The sequence below is a fragment of the Apus apus genome, chromosome 7 (genome assembly GCF_020740795.1).
Source record: "Apus apus isolate bApuApu2 chromosome 7, bApuApu2.pri.cur, whole genome shotgun sequence".
In the NCBI taxonomy this organism is placed as follows: domain Eukaryota; kingdom Metazoa; phylum Chordata; class Aves; order Apodiformes; family Apodidae; genus Apus; species Apus apus.
In genome coordinates, this window is record NC_067288.1 from 27,336,795 (window position 1) to 27,359,804 (window position 23,010).

A 23,010-nucleotide genomic window follows, 5' to 3' on the forward strand; every position below is an offset into this window, starting at 1 on the left:
GAGCACATCACACAGGAACGTGTCCAGGCAGGTTTTGAATGTCTCCAGTGAAGGAGACTCCACAGCCTCTCTGGGCAGCCTGTCCCAGGGCTCTGTCACTCTCACAGTAAAAAAGCTTTTTCTGATGTTTACGTGGAACCTCCTGTGTCCCAGTTTGCACCCATTGCCCCTTGTCCTGTCACTGGACATCACTGAAAAAAGCCTGGCTCTGTCCTCCTGACACTCGCCCTTAACTTAAGCAAGTAATAACCATGAAGAAGAGCAGATTACCAGACAACCCATCTTCAAGCTGGAGCAGTGAGGGAGAGGAGCAGCCTCCCACAGGGCAGCCCTCAGCTCCTTCACCCCAGTAGGCTGCAGCACAACTGAGAAGCAAGAGTGCAACCCTGCAGCCCCCTCTGTGATTAGACCTCCAATACTGGTGAAAAAATTTCAATGTGGGTGTATTTGGACTCTTAACAGTATCTCAGCATGCATGGGATGCTCAGTATAAAGCCAGCAATTGAAGCAGGTGTTTTCAAAGCAATCACTAAGCAATCACTCAGTTCAGGAAAAATGCACCACTAAAATGCTTCATCTGGTCCAATAATATTTGTAAATAGTTAAGGGAATCACCTGAAATTACAGATCAGCTAGGATGTCTAATTTCAATTTAGCATGACAATTTTCCTCAAGGGCAAGACAAGTCATAAATATGAATCTGTCAGAACATCCTTAAAACTCAAGCATGAGTAGCCTGACTCTGCACACAGCTGAATGGAAAACAAATAAAAAAGAAACCTCAGGAAACAAGGCTGAAGTGTTTTGTTCTTTGTTGTTTTTTTTCTTTTTTTGTCAAAAGGCAGACAAAGTAAAAATGCAGATTTCCTGCCCAAGTTATTTTTACAAAAGTTGTTCAGACCCAAATTTCCTTGGGCAGAATTCTCTATTTCCTATGAGCAGAGTCCAAAGTGTGTTTTATGACACACTGGCACCTTCAGAGCAACACAGATGCAACACCTGCCCCTGAAGCTGCTTGTTATTTTCTCCCATGCCATCAACACACCTTTCCTACTCTTCTCTTTGTTAACTGATAAAGGCAAACTGGAAAGAGATCTGTTGCTGTGCTGCAGTCTGGATTCATTAGGAATGTCCTCACCATGTGTTGCCAAATGAAAAAATGGTTAAGAAATATGGTGAGTATTTTCATATTTTAATTATGCCAAACTGTGTATTTTACCTGCAGTAGGTAAAACACTGTCAGCCTTTTAAACATTCCAGTAAGTTGTATATCTTTAGCAGAGACTGGGGGAAACTTGGTCTGAAAAAAGAGAAACAGACGTTAATTTTAGTGAATATGGGCATGTTATGTGATAATGATAAACCTGGACCAAGACAGAGCAGGTAGCATTTACAGAGCACTGTATCTAACAGCAGTTTGATTCCCAAAACAGCTTTTCCATTCTCCTCAGTATCTATTTAATTCAATTTCTCTGGAAATTAAAAGTTTAGAGAAATTCCAATTTAATTGCACTCCACAACCTCTCTGTCTTTTTCACAAACATAGAAAATAAAGCCTCTGCACACTGGGCAGCTACTGGGTGTTTGGTGTTCACCTGCTCCTCATCCAACACTCTCTGCTGTGGGGTTTGCCAGATGTCTTACTGCCATCAGATTTTTCACAGCATTAAATTACCATGTATACAACAAATATTATGTTGGCCTATATGAAAAGTAGGCAGATCTTGCACTCAAAGGGGTATTTATTCACAAAGTGTAACTAGAAAAATCCCTGATGATTCTTCTCCTCAAAATATTTTGCACAAGCAGCAAACCTTGAGTCATATATGTTTATTCTTACAGCTGGGGACCAAAATATGTTCCTAAAAAGATATTTAAAATCTCTCCTTCATAGAATGGCTCGAGTTGGAAGGGACCTTAAAGATCCTCTAGTTCCAACCCCCATACATGGGCAGGGACACCTCCCACTAGATCAGGTTGCTCAGAGACCCAACCAACCTGGCCTTGAACACTCCTTCCTGGAGAACCAGCTTTATTTCAGGTATCTTAGAGGGAAAATCACATTCCTTTACCAGAGTGCTCCATTAGGAGCCTGGACACGGCTGATGCACTGCCCAGCAGTAAGCAGAATTTAAGGCTTTTAGCCAGTCGGAGGCTTTGCCTACATGGTGGGTTTGTTGTCTGGCGGGGCGGGGGTTGGAAATAAAGCCTCCATCTTGAGGATAGTGCTATTTTTTCAAATTTTATCTCTGTGTCATGCCATGGACAGACACCTGGGCCATCAATTCCCTGATACCACTCCCATTTTCCCTGTTCTCAGCAACTCCCCTCAATCACTCACATTAATGAACGGCTCTTCCTGACTATTCTGAAGCTACTTCATTCCTGATTGTCATGAAAATTGGTTGCCTCTGAATTTCCTAGTGATGTTTAAATGCCTGTGTTGAACTGTAAATCCATAAACAGCCTCAGAGGCAGCAACATCAACAAGCAGCATCTTGCCTAAGGGCACTCTGTCTCAGCCAACACCTGCACTAGAACTGGTCACCTCCAAAATCTTCCCTATGACCATGTGGAGCTTGAATTTAAAAAGTGTTACAGAAAAACACCTGCCTTGTGCCAACAGTCATGTTGCTGTAACTCTTCACTTTCTACAGGAACCTTTCCAAAATGAACACGGGAAGTTAAGTATTTTGTTCACATAATGAAAAAAACAATGATGTGTGTGTAATGGGTTCAAGACACAATGTACTTCCCAACACACAAAAATAAAGTTTCATGAGGAAATTAATAAACCCATGAGCATCCCAGTATTTCTTGCTGTACCACAGTGTGTAACAGGCACAACTTAGTTTCCTATGAACACCTATATTTCAATACAAGTTTTATAAAAAAAACCCAACAAAAACATTATTGTTTATATTCCATAATTATCCACTTTTCTGCTCCAGCAAAACCTTATGAATCCCAGTTTTGTGGTCACTTATATTTGGAAGAAAACTTTCCTATTGCATTTAAAGTTATCACCTACATGGTTTTCATTAACTTCTTAGCTCTGGATGAAACTCTGTGGTGGTGCAGTATTTCCAGCCTGAGGGAGGACCAGGCACTGTGGAATACAGCTGTAAGACACTGACCTGCATGTGTTGGAGGAGAAAGACTCAATTTCATTTTAAAGATAAAATACTATTCCTTTTGTCGGTACTCTTGGAATTTCATGAGTTCCTGGCAACATCATCTTCATTTGAGGCAAAATCCTTAATCATAAAGTGAGTCCATATTTGTGTCCCTAAGGCCATAAATTCTCTAAGCATGGAGAAACCACAAGCATGTTAGTTTGACTTTTCCTGCTAGAATCTGGGATGCAGCTCTTCAACATCTAGACAGATAACATCCACTGGAGTCAGTGGTAACCCTGGCCAGTATAAAGAGCAAACTGGACAGCAAGAAACAACAGCACACAGCCAAGATAACTTCAAGTTACTCAGTATTGAGTCAATATTAAAATTCTCTTTGTTCTACTGAAGTAAAAATGAAATATTTGTATGTTTTTTGAGCCTTATTAAAACCTATTCTTCCTTTTTAAAACAAAACTTAATTGAAACCAGCTAGAAGAAGAAAGTTGCATTCATCATGAAGTGACACTGTATAATTAAAATACAGTTCAGAATAAAATGTTGAGCTGCAAAGACATGAATTTTCCCTCCCTCATTTGCTGCCAACTTATGATTATTATGAGTGGGGTTAAAACTAGAAAACTGGCAATTGCCTCTTCTCACTGAAGATTAACTGAAAGAAAAACAGAGATCACTTGTCTAGAAATGGCTTCCAACTTCTCTTTTCAAGAGACAAGGCATGCCAGAGAGGCCAGGGACCATGGACTGAGCTGTGTGGGGCTGGCTGAGGCATGATCACAGAATCCTAGAATATGCTGAGTTGGAAGGGACCCATCAGGATCATCGAGTCCAACTCCTGGCCCTGTGTAGGGCACCCCAAGAATCACACCGTGTGCCTGAGAGCATCATCCAAATGCTTCTTGAACTCAAGCAGGCCTGGTTCTGTGACCACTGCCTGGGGAGCTTGTTTCAGTGCTCAGCCACCCTCTGGGTGAAAAACCTTTTCCTGATATCCAACCTAAACCTCCCCTGATTCAGCTTCCTGCCATTTCCCCGAGTCACAGGATCACAGAATTATTGAGACTAAGTGCCACATCCAGCCTTCCCTTAAGCACTTCCAGGGACTGTGACTCCACCACTTCCCTGGGCAGTCCATTCCAATGTCTGATCACCCTCTCCATGAGCAAGTGCTTCCTGGTATCCAACCTAAACCTCCCCTGGTGCAGCTTCAGGCCGCGCCCTCTCGTCCTGTCACTGGTTGCCTGGAAGATGACTAGTAAAAATTAATAAACTGGATTAACAGTAATAGCCAAGAATGGTTGAAACTTATTTTATCTGACATATGAAATAAAGATATGCAGGATACAATGGCTCAATATACTCAAGAGTTATTCAGTGCTTTTGACACAATCTTGTCATCTCTAATACTGCTTACACGTTGCTGGGCTTATAAAAAGGGAGCACAAAGAGCTACCTCTCTGATCACACAATAAATCTAGTGCTTCAGCTTCATGTAAAGACTTGTGGGGATTCACTGACAGCCTTCCCATCACACTGTGATCCAGTTCCCTTTCTAAGCTGGAAGGTGGAACATCATTTGGAGAAACACCATCATAGCTGCTGGCAGGAACTGTCCCAGCTGTGCACACCCTGGGACAAGGCACTTCTAGCTGGACTCCAAACCCTCTATCCAATGGTTGTACTCCAGAACCACAGTTGAAATTTTCATGAAAAAGTTATTTTCCCCAATAACTGTGACTTAGAATTAACTTTATACTACTATTAGGCATGAATAAACTAAGTAGTAACATATCTAAGTAAATGAAATTCCCATTAATAGAAACACATTGCCTGTGGAATCCAGACTCCAAAGCCCATCATACACAGCAGATAAAATGAAAACCCTACTCTAAATGCTGGCAAAAGGAACTCCAACAGGTGATGTACTCTGAATATTTTGCCAGTCATACCAGGATAAGCATATTAAGGTTTTATAGGCATGAAAGTCTGGTTGACTGAATGCCCACATTCCAGGGATGCTAAGCTTACATAAGCAGTACTGGCAATAGGGAATTAGTTGTGTCATACACCAATTATTGGCAATTAAAATAGTGTTTGTGTATAAAAATATTTAAATCCTATTTTTTTTTTTAGGAGGAAATACCTACTCTCTTTTTTTTCAAATCTGTTTTTTCTTCCCCCCTCACAGACCCTCATTTCTAAATCTTTCAGCTTGTCAGTTCTGAATAACTTGGTTAAAAAAATGGTATTTAAAGGGTTTTGAGTTTCATGCAGGCCAATGACCTTGAATAATTTTAAGCAGTGAGAAAGAAGTTTAACCAGACATTTCAGCAAGTCTAAAGAGACATAATTTGAAAGGTATTTCTAGCTAGTGCCTCTTTATTACCACATCTCAGGCTTTTACAAACTTTGGTCTAAACATAAAGGGGAAATTGCTCCCTTTGAACTATGTTACTTCAAATAGAAATTTCATTACTAACCCTAGAGAATTCAGTCGTCTCCAAACATCATCTGCTTTGAAAAAAAATTAATAATCAACTTGTGTTTGGATATAATTAGTGTGGTAACAAAAATGGCAAAATCTGGCCTGCAGAGGTTAGAGGGCATCAGCAAAAGATGATGTTGGAAAAGTTTAGACTTCTCCTGTGCTGGAGAGCCAGCACATAAAAGTAAGCATGAAGAAAGGACAGAATATGTAATACTGACCTCATCTGATGGTCAGTAAATTCACATGAGATTCCAAGTACATTTCTCATTATACCTTCACATTTCTGAAAAGACACACTAAAAGCTGTGCCTTTGGAATCATCCACCCCCAACTCTAACTTGCACATTCTCCTGCAATTCAGCAGTGGAAAACAGTATCTAATATGTGGTAAACAAATGTAACATTTGTTAATAAACATTAAAATCCTCTTTGATTATTCTGCTGTTCTGGCTGCCTTAGTCTTTTGTGTTTGCCAACAGCTCAAAATGACAGTTTCTTGGGAAGGAGCAGCTCCACCACCCTGATCCGTGTGTTCTTTCCACCTCCAGCCACACAAAAATTCATTCACAGGTTTATTCCATAATTTCTTAGACCTCCAATGGCTAAACTGCTGGAGATATAATGCTGTGTTTTGTCTTGTGTTACCAACTGGCCCTGTGGTCTCTGACCCCACCATCTGAGAGACCCTGTGGGTGCCATGACAGAAGAAAGGCTGTTAATCTAAGGCAGTGTTGCCAGGAGTCTGACACTTGGCTGCAAAAGAGGGGATTGCTTTTGTTGTTACACAAATGAGCTTTCCCATTTTGAAATATTCAAAAATAGATTAAATGTTGACATGACTTTCCTGGAAGCTGAACTTAAGAGTAAAAGGTGACAACTCTTACGGTTGCTTTTCAAAATTACAAGGCTTCAAATTGCCTTTGTTGCAAAAGTCTTACTATGAAATTGGACTCCAGTAAGAAAAAGTCACCAAGTCAGGTCACTTGTTAACAGTGGCATCTTTATATTTGTCTGTCTTAATAGATGATCATCAGGTGACAGGAAATATGTTTCCATAGCATGTTTATCAAAGTTCTTATTGCATCCTGAAAATCTGCACTGATTGCTTCATTATGAAAAAGCTGCAAATCTTCCCTCAAAAAAATTATTAAAAAGTAATTACCTTTTGTTTTAAGAACTAAGGAGCTTAATACAAAGACAAAAAGTATTTCATATAAACACACAGTAATTTCACATACTAAAATCCCTGGATTCAACTGCCCTCTGGACACTTAGCCACAAATGACTGGTTCCACCACAAGATTTAAACAAAATACTAACCCAAAATACAACAAATCTCCACTGTGATCTTCATAATCTTATCAGTATATTGGCAGTATATGCACTGAATAAAGTATTAGGAATTACTGAATTAAGGCATTACTGCAGAGAGTTTACTAGGTTTTCAAACACACGGGATATATATTTACTTTATCTTTATTGGCTGAAATGACCATGTCCCTGAAAATTTTTATGAGATAATGTAAAATGAATGAATAATGAAATCAAAGTAACATTCTAAATGTTTTTAAACATGATGAAGGTTCACTGCTTTTACAAGTTCCCACCTCAGGATCCTTGTTGCTCTCTTCAGTATCTCTGCATTAAAAAAATCAAACCGTGAACGTACTACATCTTAGCTTCAAAGAAGGCTTTCAGGTTGTTAGAAATCCTTCCAAGCATGCAAGTCATGTTTGCTTCTGTTCTGGTTTCAGCTGGGATAGAGTTATTTTCATACTAGTTACCTGGTATAATAGTGTATTTTGGATTATACACAAGAAAATGTTGCTAACACACTGACGTTTCAGTTGTTGTGAGCAGTGCTCACACTAAGTCAAGGACTTCTCAGCTTGCTCTGCCAGTGAGGAGGCTGGGGAGGGGACACCACTAGGACAGCCCAAATGGTCAGAGAGATATTTCATACCATATGATGCCATGCTGAACAATTAATCTGGGGGAAGCTGGCTGGGCAGGAGTGGTGGCTGCTGAGGGACTGGCTGGGACTCAGCAGGTGGTGAGCAACTGCATTGCACATCCCTTGTCTTGTATATTGTCAACATTCTTGTTTTCCCTTCTTTTCTATTCTATTCAACTGTCTTTATCTCAACCCTCAAGTTTTGCCTTTTTTTCCCCAATTCTCTCCCCCATCCCACTGGGGTGGGGGGAAGGTGAGCTAACTGCTGTGTGGTGGTTACCTGCCTGCCAGGTTAAACCACAACAGCTTCACTGAAGTAAGTAGTCCAGTAGCCAGTGGGAATACCTACACTTGCCTAGTAGGGAAGGACTTGGCCTAAAGAGAAAGAAGATAAATGACCATTATCCAGGACCTCCTTAACATATGCACATACAGATGGGCTGCAAAGTATGAGCCTTTTCATCATTTTAAATAGATGACCTCTAATAAACCTCTTCTTAATATCACTAAAGACTGTTCATCCCTCTCTGTCCTAACCCTGTGGCCACACTACACATCAAAATCTTAACCAGCTTCTTCACAACTGCTGTTATCTCAGTCTCTTCTCATCTTTCTGGTCAACTCTTTATTTGTTCAGAAAGGGTAACCAAAATAATCACTCCTAGATTCTGCTCTGACTGCACCCCCATGAAGCCCGGCACCAATGTCCAGCCACTCAGTCTATTTATTTAAAACTTACTGTTCCCTTCTTCCAGCTAAGGATAGGCCAAAAATTAGATCCACAATCAAAATACTCAGATGTTTCCTGTTCTGTTACTTTCCAAAATGCAAAGGGAGCTGCAAAAGCAAACAAAGAAGGAAGAAAGGATGATGAAAATGGTCTGACACACCTACATACCAAAGTGGCCCAGGGTGATCACCAGAACCATGAGACTTACCCTCAGAAACACTCCCCATAAGCAGTACTAGGGTCAAGCTCTTCTCCTGTCCCTGTGAATGGGAGGGATCCCCAACTCCTCCAACACAAAGCTTCTCTTTTCAGAAATGTTACCTTACAGGAAGTTTCCTTAATGATGCCTTTGTTGAATACAGTTGAAAAAGCATTCAAGAGTAATTCCTGAACACCTACAGTTTCTCTGCCCTTATTTAACTCTCACCTGAACCAGTCTGTCTGCCTTCCCTATAGCATCACTGTCAGCTTGGATATTGTGAGTCTTCTCTTCTTCCAGAAATATTTCCCTGTTCCTTTCATGTCCCTATGATGTGATCTTTTGCAGAAGCTATTTATCAGACTGCCTCCTTAAAATCATTCAAATCCTTTCTAAAAGAACCAAAAGCAAACCCACAGCTACCTGTCACTAGATTTTTTTTTTTGTTCTGGTTTGTTTTTTTCTGTTTGTTTTTTTTTGTTTGTTTTTTTAAAGGAAGCATATATGAAACAAATGTTACTAAAATGTAAAGAATTTAGACCTCTCACCAACATCTGTGTATTCACATTCAGGTTGGAGCATTGTGCAAACAAAGCAGGCAGCTCCATCTTGGCTGTCAAGCACAGAAAGCAGCCCCAAATGGAGCACATTCCCTGACCACTGTCCTTCCATTCTCTGAACAGGGCAAAGGTCTCCAGGAAGCAGCCACATGAGCTGTGCTCATTAAACACTGTATGAAAATGTATATCCTGAAGGGATGTTAAATTAGGCTTACACAGGCAACTTGGAGTCTGTGCTTCCTTAGAATTTTAGTGCTTAACCTTATAGCCCCAGCATTTCTTTAATGCAATTAAATATAGAAGTGTATATGTAACATACTGCTTTAGTTACAGGCTAGTAAAGAGAAGGAAAATAGGTGAGACAGATAAAGAACTCTGTAGGCAGCTTTCATTTTGATCTCCAGCCTCTCTCTAACATTGCCATCTTTTTGCCATGCTCACAACAGTAGAGGCTGTGTCCTTCCACAGCCAGCTTTACTGAGAAGGGCTGACAACACATGATCTTTAAAGAAGCCCTTCAGAGTCTGTGCATTTTTTAAAATAAAACAGCAATAAAACATCCCTACACTAGTAAATATAGCAAACATTTAACACGCACAGGTAACCATGTCATCGTTAAACTTCAGCCATGCCCAAGTACAGAGTAAACACAATTTCCCTGATGCATTTGATAAAGTGACACTGTTCATTTGAGCTCAATGTATAACTCATACAGGCAACACAAGGTATAAAAAAAGATTAATTCAGTCAACCAACTATTACTGGTGGTTTTGCCTTCAACCTAGTTATCAGCATGTAAGTTTACATTGTCATGATGTGTGAATATTACCCTCATTACTTTGATAGCAACTTAATATTTAAAAATGAAATTAATCACTAACCTCAAAAGACTTACTAGGCTTAATTTCATTTCACTCCCTGAATCATCCTGTTCACTATACAATTTCTCCTCTAACTAAACAAAAAGAATCAGACATGTAATTACAGATTGCAGATTAGCTGTTCAGCAGTTGCCAGTAGTTAAAATGGGGTAGACATTAAAAGCACATTGACTCCAGAGCAAGCTGCTCCTCCTGTTATTTGTAGGAGAGACTGCTGTGAAATGTTACTATTTGTGAAGACAAGACTAGAGCTTTCTGTACTTTTGGACAACTTTACAGGGCTCTCCCAAAGCAGAAAACCAGGGCCAGAAGGATCTCCCACCTTCCCCAGCTGCATTCATTGAGGTCAAGTCTGGGGAATGTGGGAGGCCACAATACCATGGGAGGAAGAGGGTTGAGCCATCTGTGCTGTTCAGGTGTCTATAGGTGCTGTTTCTGATTACGTGGGTGCTGGTAAAAGCTCCCCTCTGGGTGCCTCTCAGGAATCCATTCTCAGCCTTGCTGTGGTCTGGACCCAGATGCAGCAAGCCTCAGCAGCCTTCTATCAAACTGGAGCAGGATAAACCCCCTGGATCCTGTAGCCCACCAGATTCAATCACCTCTAATGAAAGATCCTGGAAACATGATCATGTGAACATCTTTGGTTCCACACATACCGACTTCTGTGTTGATGAAGCAACAGCTTGTTTTCTTCCCTAATGCAAGCACCACAAAGCAGACACAAAACCCAGAGGAGACCACACCGTATTTGCACCTCCACTCCAAACTTGATCTACTTGGAGCAGGGAAGGGCAGTTTCACAACTCAGCAGCCAAATGAGAATTTGCCTTACTTGTATTTTTATTGCTGTTTTGCAGCAATGAGTAATGCTGCCTCCAAGAAATGGAAGTGAAAGCTACTCTGTTCTTGTCAGAATAATAATGGATATTGTGTTGGCAACTGCCCTCCTGGGCTGCACAACAAGCATAAATAAAAGGAACTGGAAAAAGCCAACAATACTATAGTAAATAAAGTGCATAAACTCACCCGTTTGCAAATGATAACCTCTATTGTTTGGTGTTTCAGCCTAGGAAACAAGAACAGGATAAACACTGTGTCTAAATCAGAAGTGAGTCTGATCCTCAGCTATGGAGAGAGGTTTTAGGGGAGAGGCACTGGCTGTTCAGGGAGGGTCAAAGTAAGAAAGTGTGGCCTTGTAAGATGTCAAGAGTGCCTCCATCCATGGCTGTACAGACAGTAACACACTGAAAGAAGGCCTTCTAAAAATCTCACATAAGTTCAGTGCTGCGATTTTAGCTTTGGCCTCCCTGTTGTTACTAAGAGAAGGCAAGAAGACAATGAGCATTAAAGTATTTGCTCCTTGTGTCTTGGATCCACGTATAGTTTCTATCAGCAGAGGCTGCACAGACTCAAGCAGGGAAGACTTGCCTTTTCTCATGGTGTAGAAAATGCATCATCTTTAGTCCGTTCACTCCAGAACACTAACTGTGAAACATGGTGCAGCTCCTACTCAGGATGAGCCATTAAGGTGTCCATGCAGCTAGACCAAGAGGGGCTCTGCAGCCCAAGCTCTGAGCTTCACACCAGAAGCACTTCTGGTGTGAGGGACAGCTGAAAGCAGAATGAGAAGCCTGCATCCAAGACAAGCTTCAAGACAAGAAAAAGCTTCAGAAGGTGGTCCCTAATGATGAAGGTCATTCCTGAACAGCTGATGAGTAGTAGTAACTTTATGCATTGAATTTACAATCTTTCTGAACTTCACACGGGACGCCATATTTTTTTAAGCAGTAGGCACTCCTAATGCCATCAGAGAAAGAATCTCTTTGTCACTTAAAAAAATGTCACTTAACAGGATTACAGGTGCAGAATCCATTAGTCTAGGATGCAGCTGTTCATGATTTTGATATTACAGGCAGCAGGAAACCAGCAATAGAAACTACTACTGCACATGAACTGGAGAAAAACTCTGGAGGTGCACAGCGTGAGGACTACCCATGCCAGTTTGGTACAATTACTGCACACCACCACTGTGCTCTCAGGACACAGGCTTCCCACAATTTCACAAGGGCCAGAATCCACTTACAGAAGCCAGTGTGACCCTTGGCAATGTCTCTGCACTCACTGCTGGGGCTGTGTAAGGGCTTCCTCAACTGTCACCCTCCAGAGAGACTCATCTTCCCTTGTATCCAAAACCTACTTCATGCAGGACTCCAGAATCCTACACACCTTTTGGGGGATGTTCCTGGTGGAGCAAAGCTACCAAGAAGTACCCTGATTTCTCCCTGCCTGCAGAACCAAAAGCATTTGCTTGTCTTTGTCATTGGTTTTTAGTTTCTAAAATAGAATCTCTCTTTCTGGCTGCTCACATCTCAGGGGACTTTGATTTCTTCTTCTTTTGATGCTCAAAATCCATAGATGTACATTAACACCTGATCAATTGACACTTGCATTAAAATACACATTGAAAGCGTTGTTAAAAAAATATTATGTGCATATAACACACCTACCCATGATTATACTAAGAACTGGAGTAGTTTGACAAACCTGAAAAAAAATATTTTCCTTTGTATTCAGCTCTTTGTTTTCATACAAAAGACTTGCACAAATACATTATTTAGTTAAACAAACTAAATATATTGGTGTCTTACCTGCAAAACCAACTTTAAAAGGAGAGAAATGCAGTTTTCCTGTCTTTACACTAACACTAACTATTATATAGAACAATGTTTAGTTTAAAATAACACAAGTAATATGTAATTATTTCTGAGGACACATTTATCTCGTAAGATGAATTCATTTTCAAGAGGAATGTTCTACTAAGACACATTCATCCACTGTGCAGTTAGCCCAAATACACTACATATTTTATTACCTTTATTCTGGATGGCCAATAATGTTAATATTGATTATACAGCTAGAGCACATCATCTGCAAGAATCACAGCCACATCTTTTCTTTGCTCCTGAGGAGCACAGTGAATGTCTGGGCCAGACATATTTACCACAGGGAGTCCAATCCTATTACTTGGCCAAATTCAGTGTATATTTCTTTGAGCTCAGGAATATGCCATAATACATGAATGATGGGCTTACAAATTCAGCCCCAATATATTTCAACAGGCTACCAATTTTGTGGCAAGTTTTTCTTAAGAGTAAGTGACCAGTGTTTAAAAGGTGTAGAACGTTAAAGATTAAGGACACAATGATTTTTTTAACTACAGTTTTGGTGATTCATTTACTCTGGTATTTTAGCTTGACTCTTGCATTTCCGGATACTTAAATATACAAACCAAACCCTGCACGTTTCCCTTAACTTACATATTCCTCCACACTTTTTTCTTCATGACTTGACAAATGAAATTACTGAGAGCAAAACATACTGGTTAGAGCCCAAAAACAGGATCCTCAGACCACAAATGAGCTCTGCTCTGATTTGTTGTGTAATCTTAGGAAAGTAATTGAGAGATCAGCACTGGCATTTGATGCAAACTCCCTCTGAAAGCAATTTAAATTTCCCCCATATGGGCACAGGTCATGAAAGCTCATTGCTTTCCATAAGCTATATAAGATTATACAAGTCTTGAGGAATTTTCCCCAGTAATATGAGAAAGTACACACTGCAGTAATGTGGACATTCATGCTAAGTGTTACCAGTTTGTTTCAGGGAAGACTGGTGAGAAGATCAACACTTCAAAGATTGCTGGGATCAACCTCACTTTACAGATTTACTTGTCTTTGACTTCTCTTCAGCAAAATGGGAGCAGAAACATCAGAAAAAACTTCTTTACTGTGAGGGTGACAGAGCCCTGGGACAGGCTGCCCAGGGAGGTTGTGGAGTCTCCTTCACTGGAGACATTCAAAACCTGCCTGGACACGTTCCTGTGTGATGTGCTCTGGGTGATCCTGCTCTGGCAGGGGGGTTGGACTAGATGATCTTTCGAGGTCCCTTCCAATCCCTAAAATTCTGTGATTCTGTGATTTTAGCTACTAAGGTGGATGAATTAAGTCACTCCTGCACAGTTACATTCACTACATCACAGAATTTTCTTCCTTCAACTCCCTAAACAAAACTTTTTGTTCACAAATGTCCTAACACAAACTTTGCTGGGAGTCTTTTCCATGACTGAAAGTAGACAAAAAGTTTCCCTGAATATTACTTCATTTCCCTCTTTGGAAGTTCCACCTCCTTACCATGCCCAGCCCCTCCCTTTCCTCCATCTTTCAACCACTCTCAGATGCAGTTTCACAGTGCAAGTGGATGAAGTCAGAAGCCACGTAGAGCACAAGCTGAACGAGATGCACAGGTGACCCTCCCTGCCACCAACCTGCAGATTTCCTAACGTGCAGCCAGCCTCGAGCACAGGAACACCCACCTGCATTTAATGACTGTTCCACGAGTCAAATCCTCCATGAACACACATTGCATTAAGCTCCTAATTACTAGTTTCAACTGAAGTGCTTTGACGACTGTTAAAATATTGAGAAATGATAACATAGCAGAAGCTCTCAGGAAATATTATTCTTAAGAGATTATTGATTCCTCTTCTGAGGAGCAGTAAAATGACAGCTCCAACCTTAGCCTAGGGCAGGCTTGTCTCTCAATTAAAAACAACAGTAAATATTTTAACCACAGAAAAGACAACATCCATCACCCCCAAATAATGCTTCAATTGACACAACCATGGACCTCCTTTGGTTGAACACAGTATTTAAACTAGGATTCATGAGCTCTCTAATTTATGATAGGCTATTGGATAACTCTTGTTAATTATAGCTACACAATGTCAAAATTAATGATTTTCCCACCCTCTTTCAACTTGAGAATGAATTCATAACTTATATCAAGACTCAAAAGATATGCAATTAATATTGTCAGTAACCACTTCACAAAAGAGATTTGTTAAAGGCAGACACGTGGACTCAATTAGTGTATCAATTAAGGTTGCTGTTACTTGATCTATAAATTATTGAAAAACTCATAACCACTGCAAGGAAACAAAGCAAATCCACTCCCTGGTCAATGAAATAAGCAGCTGACTGTGCCCCTCCTTCATTACTCTTACACCAAATTTGAGTTTTACTGGATTCCATGAATCTTAGCTGTGTAATCAGAAAAATAAATGAACCTAAACCAATCTGATAATTTGAAATGCCTCATTACAGTGATGATGCTTTAAATGTTGTTAGCTGCTTGCAACAGAAAAAAAAAAGTTCAGCAATAATTATTAAAAAATTATTTATAAAATCAACCATAATTGTCCATAACACTTCTTAATTTAAAATTCAGTTCTGATGTGGAAATGAACCTGAAAGCACACATTGAGGTTTCTACGTATCAGCAAAATTGCAACTTTTCCATCAACCCGAAGCCTCCATCTCACTTAAATTTAGCAAAGATTAGTCCCAACATTAGATCAAACAAGGTCTAAAAAACTGGAAACAGAACTTGGGTAGCATTAGGCCCCTATGATGGAAGCTGAAAATGACAAACATAACCTGGTTTAAAGGCTGCTTAACCCTAAAGACTTTTAAACTAACTAGGTACCTCCTGTTTGATCTTAGTATGACTACAGTTTTGCTTCTGGGGATGCAAAGGTTTTCCTTTAGATGGTTAGACAGACTCTACTTGCTCATTAGAGTTTGAAAGACCCAGGAAATGGTGTGACTCTGCCAGAGGCCCAATCTGATCCACGTGAATGGTCCTGGAGCCGCTGCACTCCCTTTAATTAGCAGTCAGACAGTTAAAACAGGCCACTTTTTGCCACTCTGATCCCAAGAGGATCAAACTCCCATCTTCTACCACCAAGAAAGCTCTGCAGGCAATACCCTCTGCTCTGCTGGTGCAAGCAGGGTAACTCCTTCCCTGGCATTAAGTCCACTCTTGCTCTCCCTCCTCAAGCACAGCTTCAGAACTTGCAGATTGAGTCAGTCAAAACAAAGTGCCCAATCCACGGCTGTGAGAAGGCACCTCTCTCTGGTGCAGATGCAGCACATCACACCCCCTCTTAATTTCATGTTCCTGCTGGCTAGTTACAGCAGTCCCTGGCTTGGCTGTCTGCCTACTGGGAAATCCATTTCCAAATGCCATGTGGTTCCTGTGTGCTGCAGTGGAAACTGGGCATTTCATCCATGAGGACCCTTAGCATCAAAGATTGACGCTTTGTATCTTACTTCCTGCTTTAGAAGGCCCTGTCATTTTGAAAATTGACTTCAAACTGTTATTACAGACTCCACATAGGAGATATCATGAGACATAATTTTGCAAAAAAAATCTTTAGCTTCAAGTAGAATAATTACAGAATTCATGTGCAAGAGGAAGAAACCAAATCTCTAGAAAGTGCCCTGGCCTCTCCCAAGCAGATGCAGATCTGCATTCAGCTTTGGCAGCCTGGCTCACTTCTTCACTAACTTCCCATTTCAAGTTTTCCTGTTTTAGTTAACCTTGCAAGAAGAGATTTTCCAAGGCAGTTACCAGTCTGGATTCAACAACAATGCAACACATTTTCCCCCAAAGAGGTTTCTAAATCAATCCTAATTCCAATAGGTGCAAATAAAGGCTTTCAATTTGATTCAATAATCCATATACACTTATAAATGGCTTTTCTCCTGGCTACTACAAGAAAAACCTAGTTTGTATTTCTAACAATTTTCACTAACAAAATTTTTGAATTTCCTAACACAAATAATAATAATTAAAAAAAAGATTAAAAATGTGATGTTTATTCACCTTTCAATGAACCAGATTAAATGAAAAAATGAAACAAAATCAGCCTTTAGAAATATTATCTAAATCATTAATTCCTTAAATGTTTCTTAACATAAATGTTTCTTATTTTATCAACAACAACAAAAAACTCACCAACAAAAACAAACTCACCAAAGAAGTCCTAGAAAAGAACTTCCTAAATCTCCTAAGAATTTTACATTATTTCCTATGGGAGCAATATGAAGCTTCTTCAGGATGTCTCTAAAATTTGAGCAAGTTCTCAAAAAAGGTAATTACAGCACTGTTACTAGTAGGTATCAGTCAAGAGTGGCATGAAGATTGTGGATGGAGGTGGGGGATGCTAAAAACAGAATCTCCTCTAATAACACCTAGTGTGCTGTAAGCTCATAGGATGGAGTAAAGTGTAGAAAGGAGTGGTGAAGGTCAGGGTGAAACATGGGCCCCTCAGCTGGTAAGTATCTCCACAGTACATGGAGCAAAAAGGTGACCAGCTGGAGAGGAAGGGAGGTGCTTGGCTCTCCTCTGTTTTCATTAACTGTGTCTTCAAGTCAGTTCAAACTCCTACCCTCTGCTGGCAGTAAGACCAGGCAGTATTCCTAAAGACCACCAAGTTCTGGATCAACATTCCCTGAATAAAAGGCAAAATTTGTACTTGATTTTTAATAGCCTAGTTTTTAAGATTATCCAGGGTGACAGTGTTAACATAGAAAATTACTATTTGATATTATCATGTTAATATTGAACTTACCTACTGTACACAGTTTTGCAGCTGTGATTCTACTTAAATGGCAGCTTCTGAGAGGATTCTATGATTTCATATGCAAGTTCTTGTCCTAACTGTAGCAATAATCCTACAGTGTTAACACAGAATACTGTCTTACAAATCAGCTCTGATGACAATGGAGACAGAGTGAAGATTTGAATGTGACTAGAAAGCTTATGCTGTAAAAACCCTGTGACTAATGAGAAAGGTTTTTAATAATCTCTTGTAAGGGAAATTAAGGAAATCTGTAATTTTGTAGGAGCATTTATGCCATGTGCCCCATCTGCAGCAGAAGTCAATTTCCTTGTTACCAAAAAATGAGTAATCTATGCAATAGAGTTTAAACACATCCCACCCTGCTGCAGGGAGTTGGTCCATTCCAGTAACAGGACTCAGCATTTGTCCTCATTGAATATCATGAGACTCCTCCTGGACCTTTCCTCTGATCTGTCCAGGTTATTAAATTGTTGGTTTAACCAATTATGTTACAGTGCCTTTAAATCAAGACAGGAACAAGTGCACAAGTCCAATGAAATAACTCTTTTCTTTGGTCCATTCTAATTCTCTGCAAAGAGCAGCTTGCACTTCTCATTCAACATTTAATTATGTTTTATATTTGTATACCTTACAAATCTTAGGAATTAAGCTTTGCATGATTTCAACACTTCAGATATCAAACACTACCTCACTATATCCTTATACAGAGAGATGTAAAGATTGAGCTGACAACTACAAAGAAGACTTACACTGAGCTCAGGGAAGAAACATGTCCCATGTTCTAACTCTGAACTAATCCTTATCCCCTTTCAGTCACCCCAGATCTTCAAACATGGGATATGCCCGTGGGATAGTCATTCCATTCAAAAGTCACTAATTCTCAGCTTGACAGGGTGCTGAGCCACCTCATGTAAACTAGAATATTACCTAAAAAAGTTGGACCAGATGATCATTGAAGTCTCTTCCAACCTGTGATTCTATGACTATTATCAAACTTACTGCTGTTTCTCAGCTCAGTGCTGGGAACTGCAGATGACAGGACAACCAGAAGGGCAGAAAACAGCCAAAGAGGCCCCTCGCTGCTCTGGAGGGAATGGAAATAGTTGCATGGCTCTCGTAGAAGTACAACAAAACCTGCTTCACTGGAAATAAACAAGAGGTGAAATTTTGGGTTATGAAGCAAAGACTAATTTATTGGGAATACTCAGTTTCAATGCATAATCAAATGCATTGATTACTAACATTAGAAACTTCATGTTAGTACTTGATACCAGTCACTGCTCACACTTAATGAACTTGGGAAAAAAGAGAAAGAATGCCCTGTTTTTCACATGCCCATCATTCAGATTATACAGTGGAGGACTCATTTGTTGAAATACATGCAAATACATACAATTCAATGACAAGTAAGAGAGCACACCAAGTTACTTTTGATTTTGATTTCATGAAACAGCAAACCCTGTCTGAATTGTATCCCTTGTCTGCATCCAGCAGCCACTGCACCGCGAGGGCCCCAGCTGGCTGGATCTGATCGGATGCACTCCGACTGGCACATCCAGCCCAGAACAAGATTAATTCTGGAGATGTGCTACTGCCACACACTGTCCCTTCCAGCTCCTCAGCTACTCCTACATGCTGCAGGGCACTCCAAGAGCTGCCACAGAATATATTTTATACTTCTCCGCAGTAATTCTCAGAATGTCTGTTTGGGGGGATAGAATCTGATGTTGTGCGGAGAAATATTCAGTTGCTATGATTTATGAAAAGGTTTTTACAAGTTGGATGCTGAATATTTTATTAACATAAATATCAAGTTCCTAAAACAGTTGTTCGCCGTTTTTCTAAAGGTTCACCCTCCAGCAGAAGAAATAACATAGGAGACACACATCAAAAAGATGTTACCCATCTCGCAAGGAACTGACATTTCAACATTTCCTGCCTTCCCAGAAACACTGAATGATCATACAGACAAACTATCTTTATTTTCTTCACTTGCCTCCAACATCTATGATCACAGTCTCATTTACATCAAAGTTCCCCTAATTTGCCTTTTCAAACTACAGCTTTTTTATCTTAAATGGATTTTTTCTTTCCCCTTGTGAGTTTAGGTCTAGATTAGTCATAAGGTTTCTAAACCATCCCCCTAAACAAATGCTTGAAATTCCTTACTTGCTGTGTGTTTTTAAAAATGCTAATATCAAGATCTCTGATACAAAAGCTACAGCAAACACAAGGCCTTAAGTACCAGTTTGGTAGAATCACCACAGTAAAAGGTACAGCTGCCCAGAAACTGAACAAGTTATTTATCAGATATCTGAGTAAAATTCGTAACGAACACGTGAATGAGCAAAAATGAGGGGTTGTGGTTTTTCTGCTTGCGAAAAAAACAACAAATCCTCAGAAGTGAATGCAAAAATTATACAGCCATAAAAAGAAACAGAATGACAACCTGAACAGCTCACGTGAGCATTCAAATTTTGCTGCCTTGAGTACTGAAAGTATCAAGTATTATTTATTTTATTTAATCAATTCATGTGAAATTCATCGTCCATCACAATTTCCTTACCTGTACATGTTTTAGAAAAAAATAATCAAAGACAGCTACTCAGAACAACATGAATTACCACTAGGATTCAACGTCTTTGCCTCGAAGTTTATCAGCACTTAATAACATAAGCAATAAAAATCTAACTATAAAAATCCCTACCAAAAATCTTTCAGTACTCCTATTCATAAGCACCAATTCAAATAGACCCATTTCTCACACTTACCCGTCCAAAGAACCATCCCTAGAATCAGAGGCAAAATTTTAAATGCCATTATGAACCTGCCCAACTGCACATTTATTAATAGCTTCTCCTTAATTTTGAATTTTCATCCTCTTTGCTTGTATTTCTTTTATGAGATTACAATTAATCTCTCTACAGATTGCTACTGAGTTACCTCTAACTTCACAAAGTGTCAGTAAGGTTCAACTTTCAGTAACAGAAAGTGCTTTTAAGCTCTGGTTAGTTAAAAACAAAGTCAAAAAGAAGAAAAATTAGAAGAAAAAATTATTATCAACAAAGGAAAAAAGTTCTCTTTTGCTAAGATTTTTTAAAGTGTATTTCTATTTGTGAAACAACTGCAATATTAGAGAGAGAGCAGAAGTTAATGAACTGCAATATGTAAGTTCTTTCTTGCATTTTAAACCTATTTCAATATATTTCTAAATGTCAGAGAACCAAATCTCATATTCCCATACCAGACTTCCACTGGGCTTAACAAATTTTACTTTGACTGAGTGCACAGATAACAGCAGAATCACAGATGCATAAAAGGTGGTTGATGTAGAAGCTGATTAAAGTACAAAATACATATGAATAAAGAGGAATAAGTCACTACCTTTCTTTTTGGAGTCTTTCTTTGTGCTGGTTTTAACAGCCACTTGAAGTTCTGTCTCAGTTGACATCCTATATCCTTAGTCCTCTTCACACAGATCCAGGATCTCGGTCAGGCTCATTTAGAATGTCTCTTCAAGAGAATAATTTAGCCTTTCAGATACTATAACCCAAACAGTTCATCTCATTGACTCCTTTCAAGTGCTGTTAAGGAAGGAAACAAAAAATAAGGGTCATTTTTTTAGTTTAAAACATCAATTCCTTGCAAGCTTACTGAGGAAGAATCCTATGAAGTTCTCTGTCTACACAGTCAATTTTCCACAGTTTTAGGTCTTTAAACACTGTCATTTAGTCCTGTTTGAGATTTTTGGCATATCTGAGATGTTTTCACAGGCTAGAGACACTACACAAGGTGTACAGAAGACCTGTCCTTCTGGACCAGCAGCTGAAGAACAAAGACTACAACCTGGGATGTAGCTGGAAACATCAAAAACAGCAAAAAAATATCTGCAAGGACTCAATTCATAAATGCACCAGTCCCAAGGTTAAAACATATTGCCAGATACTAATTTCAGACTTCTGCTCCTCAAATGCTCTTTCACTGCTTTCCTTCTCCTAATTAAACAACAAAAGAAAAATGTATTAATTACTCATACTGAGAACACCACACTTCACCACTCCTCTTGCTTGTGTTTCCAGTATAAAAGAATCTGCCTACATGTAAAGCAAGCTGCAACTCTTAACGCCCACCTAGCAGTTTTTCTTGCAAAGAACACTAAAAATACACATTATTAAACCTTGGGAGTTCCCACAAAATATAAACAGGCTAGGAATTTTCACGTGGGGCAAAAGCTAGTTAGGGAGCAAGCTACAGCTTCACATAACAGGTATTTGTTGGGGAGATGCAGAAATGCACTGACTGTGAACCCAGAGCAGGAAGTGCAGAAATGTGCTGGAGGGGGGCAGGCTGCAAGTAGGGCTGTTGAGGCAAAGAATCCAGAAAGAATATAGAACCAAGCAAAGAATAAACAATTACTCCTTCTTGCTTTGAAGGATGAGCCACCTACTTCAGCCAGTGTGTTGGGAACCGAGCACCATACTGTCCTGAAGCCATTTGTCATGATGTTCCCTCACTAAATGCATCTTCTTACTGCTCTTTCTTTTTGTGAAGTTCCCCTTATTAGCACAATTACACTGAAGTCCATCTGGCCTGTCTGAACAGCTGCCCAGTTATTAAATAAGCATTTAATAAAGAAATTAACCCAGCATATCAGCTGGTTAGCTGGCTAGAGATTAACTACAGTTCCATTTATTTACTAATGTCCCTTTACAAAAGTAATACACTGCAAACACTGAAATATTTTTGACAGTTTAAATCACTTTTCACAGTAAGGTCTGTGAACCCACCAGTGCTTTCAAATCCAGGCTCTTTTAACAATTTGAAAATGCATCAGTAACATTACACTGCCATGCACCGTCTGAAGTGATTTAATATTGCTGAAGTGTGTCAGGGGCTTTCTTTAATAAGCTCTTCAAATCTCTATGTGTATTATAGAATATTCAAAGATAGCTTTTCAAAATCTGCTGAAATGATTTTGAAACACAAAATTCCCTGTTTCTCCTCGACGGAGCCTGAGTAAGTGCTGCACAGCAAGAAGGAGGAAGAATAAAGGAACTTAAAAATCAAAGTTGCAGTGCTTGCTGGATACACCTGCTTGGAATACTTGAATAAACTAAAAGCATTTTGATTCACCTTCTTGTTTAAGACAACAGTAGAAAAGGACAAAGCAAATGGAGGTTGATCAAAGAAAGACCAGAGTAACTAACAGCCCTCAAATTGACAATCTGAAGTGCTCTTTGGCCAGGTCCATAGACAGGGAGATGCTTCTCCCCCAGACATGACCAAGGTGGAACACCACATGCAGGAACCACTGTGCCCCAGCACAGACCAGCGTTCCCTGTGGTGCAGGGGAACCACCTCACCCAACCACGGTCGGGGCTGCTCTGCACTCACACTTGAAAACCCCCCAGCAAACGGGGAGGGAAGCGCTGCCGAGAACAGATGTCCCTGGCAACCCCCAACTCCTTCCCCTCCCCCTGCACGCAACCCAATTTAATAACACTTAGTTTTACAGCACAGTAGGGATGCATCAGTCTTCACAGCTCAGTGGCACTTAAAGCATCTCTCAAGTCAC

General features: G+C 39.9%; 1 protein-coding gene across 13 annotated transcripts in view; it reads right to left on the bottom strand.

Annotated features, from left to right (window-relative positions):
- DAB1 (DAB adaptor protein 1) overlaps positions 1–23,010 on the bottom strand; it is a 444,762-nt gene that overhangs the window by 85,781 nt on the left and 335,971 nt on the right. For all 13 annotated transcript variants that reach the window (XM_051625711.1, XM_051625710.1, XM_051625714.1 and 10 more), the window contains one exon: positions 20,820–21,019. In XM_051625711.1, coding sequence (XP_051481671.1) covers positions 20,820–20,886 — 67 coding nt within the window. In that variant the 5' untranslated portion in view covers positions 20,887–21,019. The remainder of the gene's footprint in view (positions 1–20,819; positions 21,020–23,010) is intronic.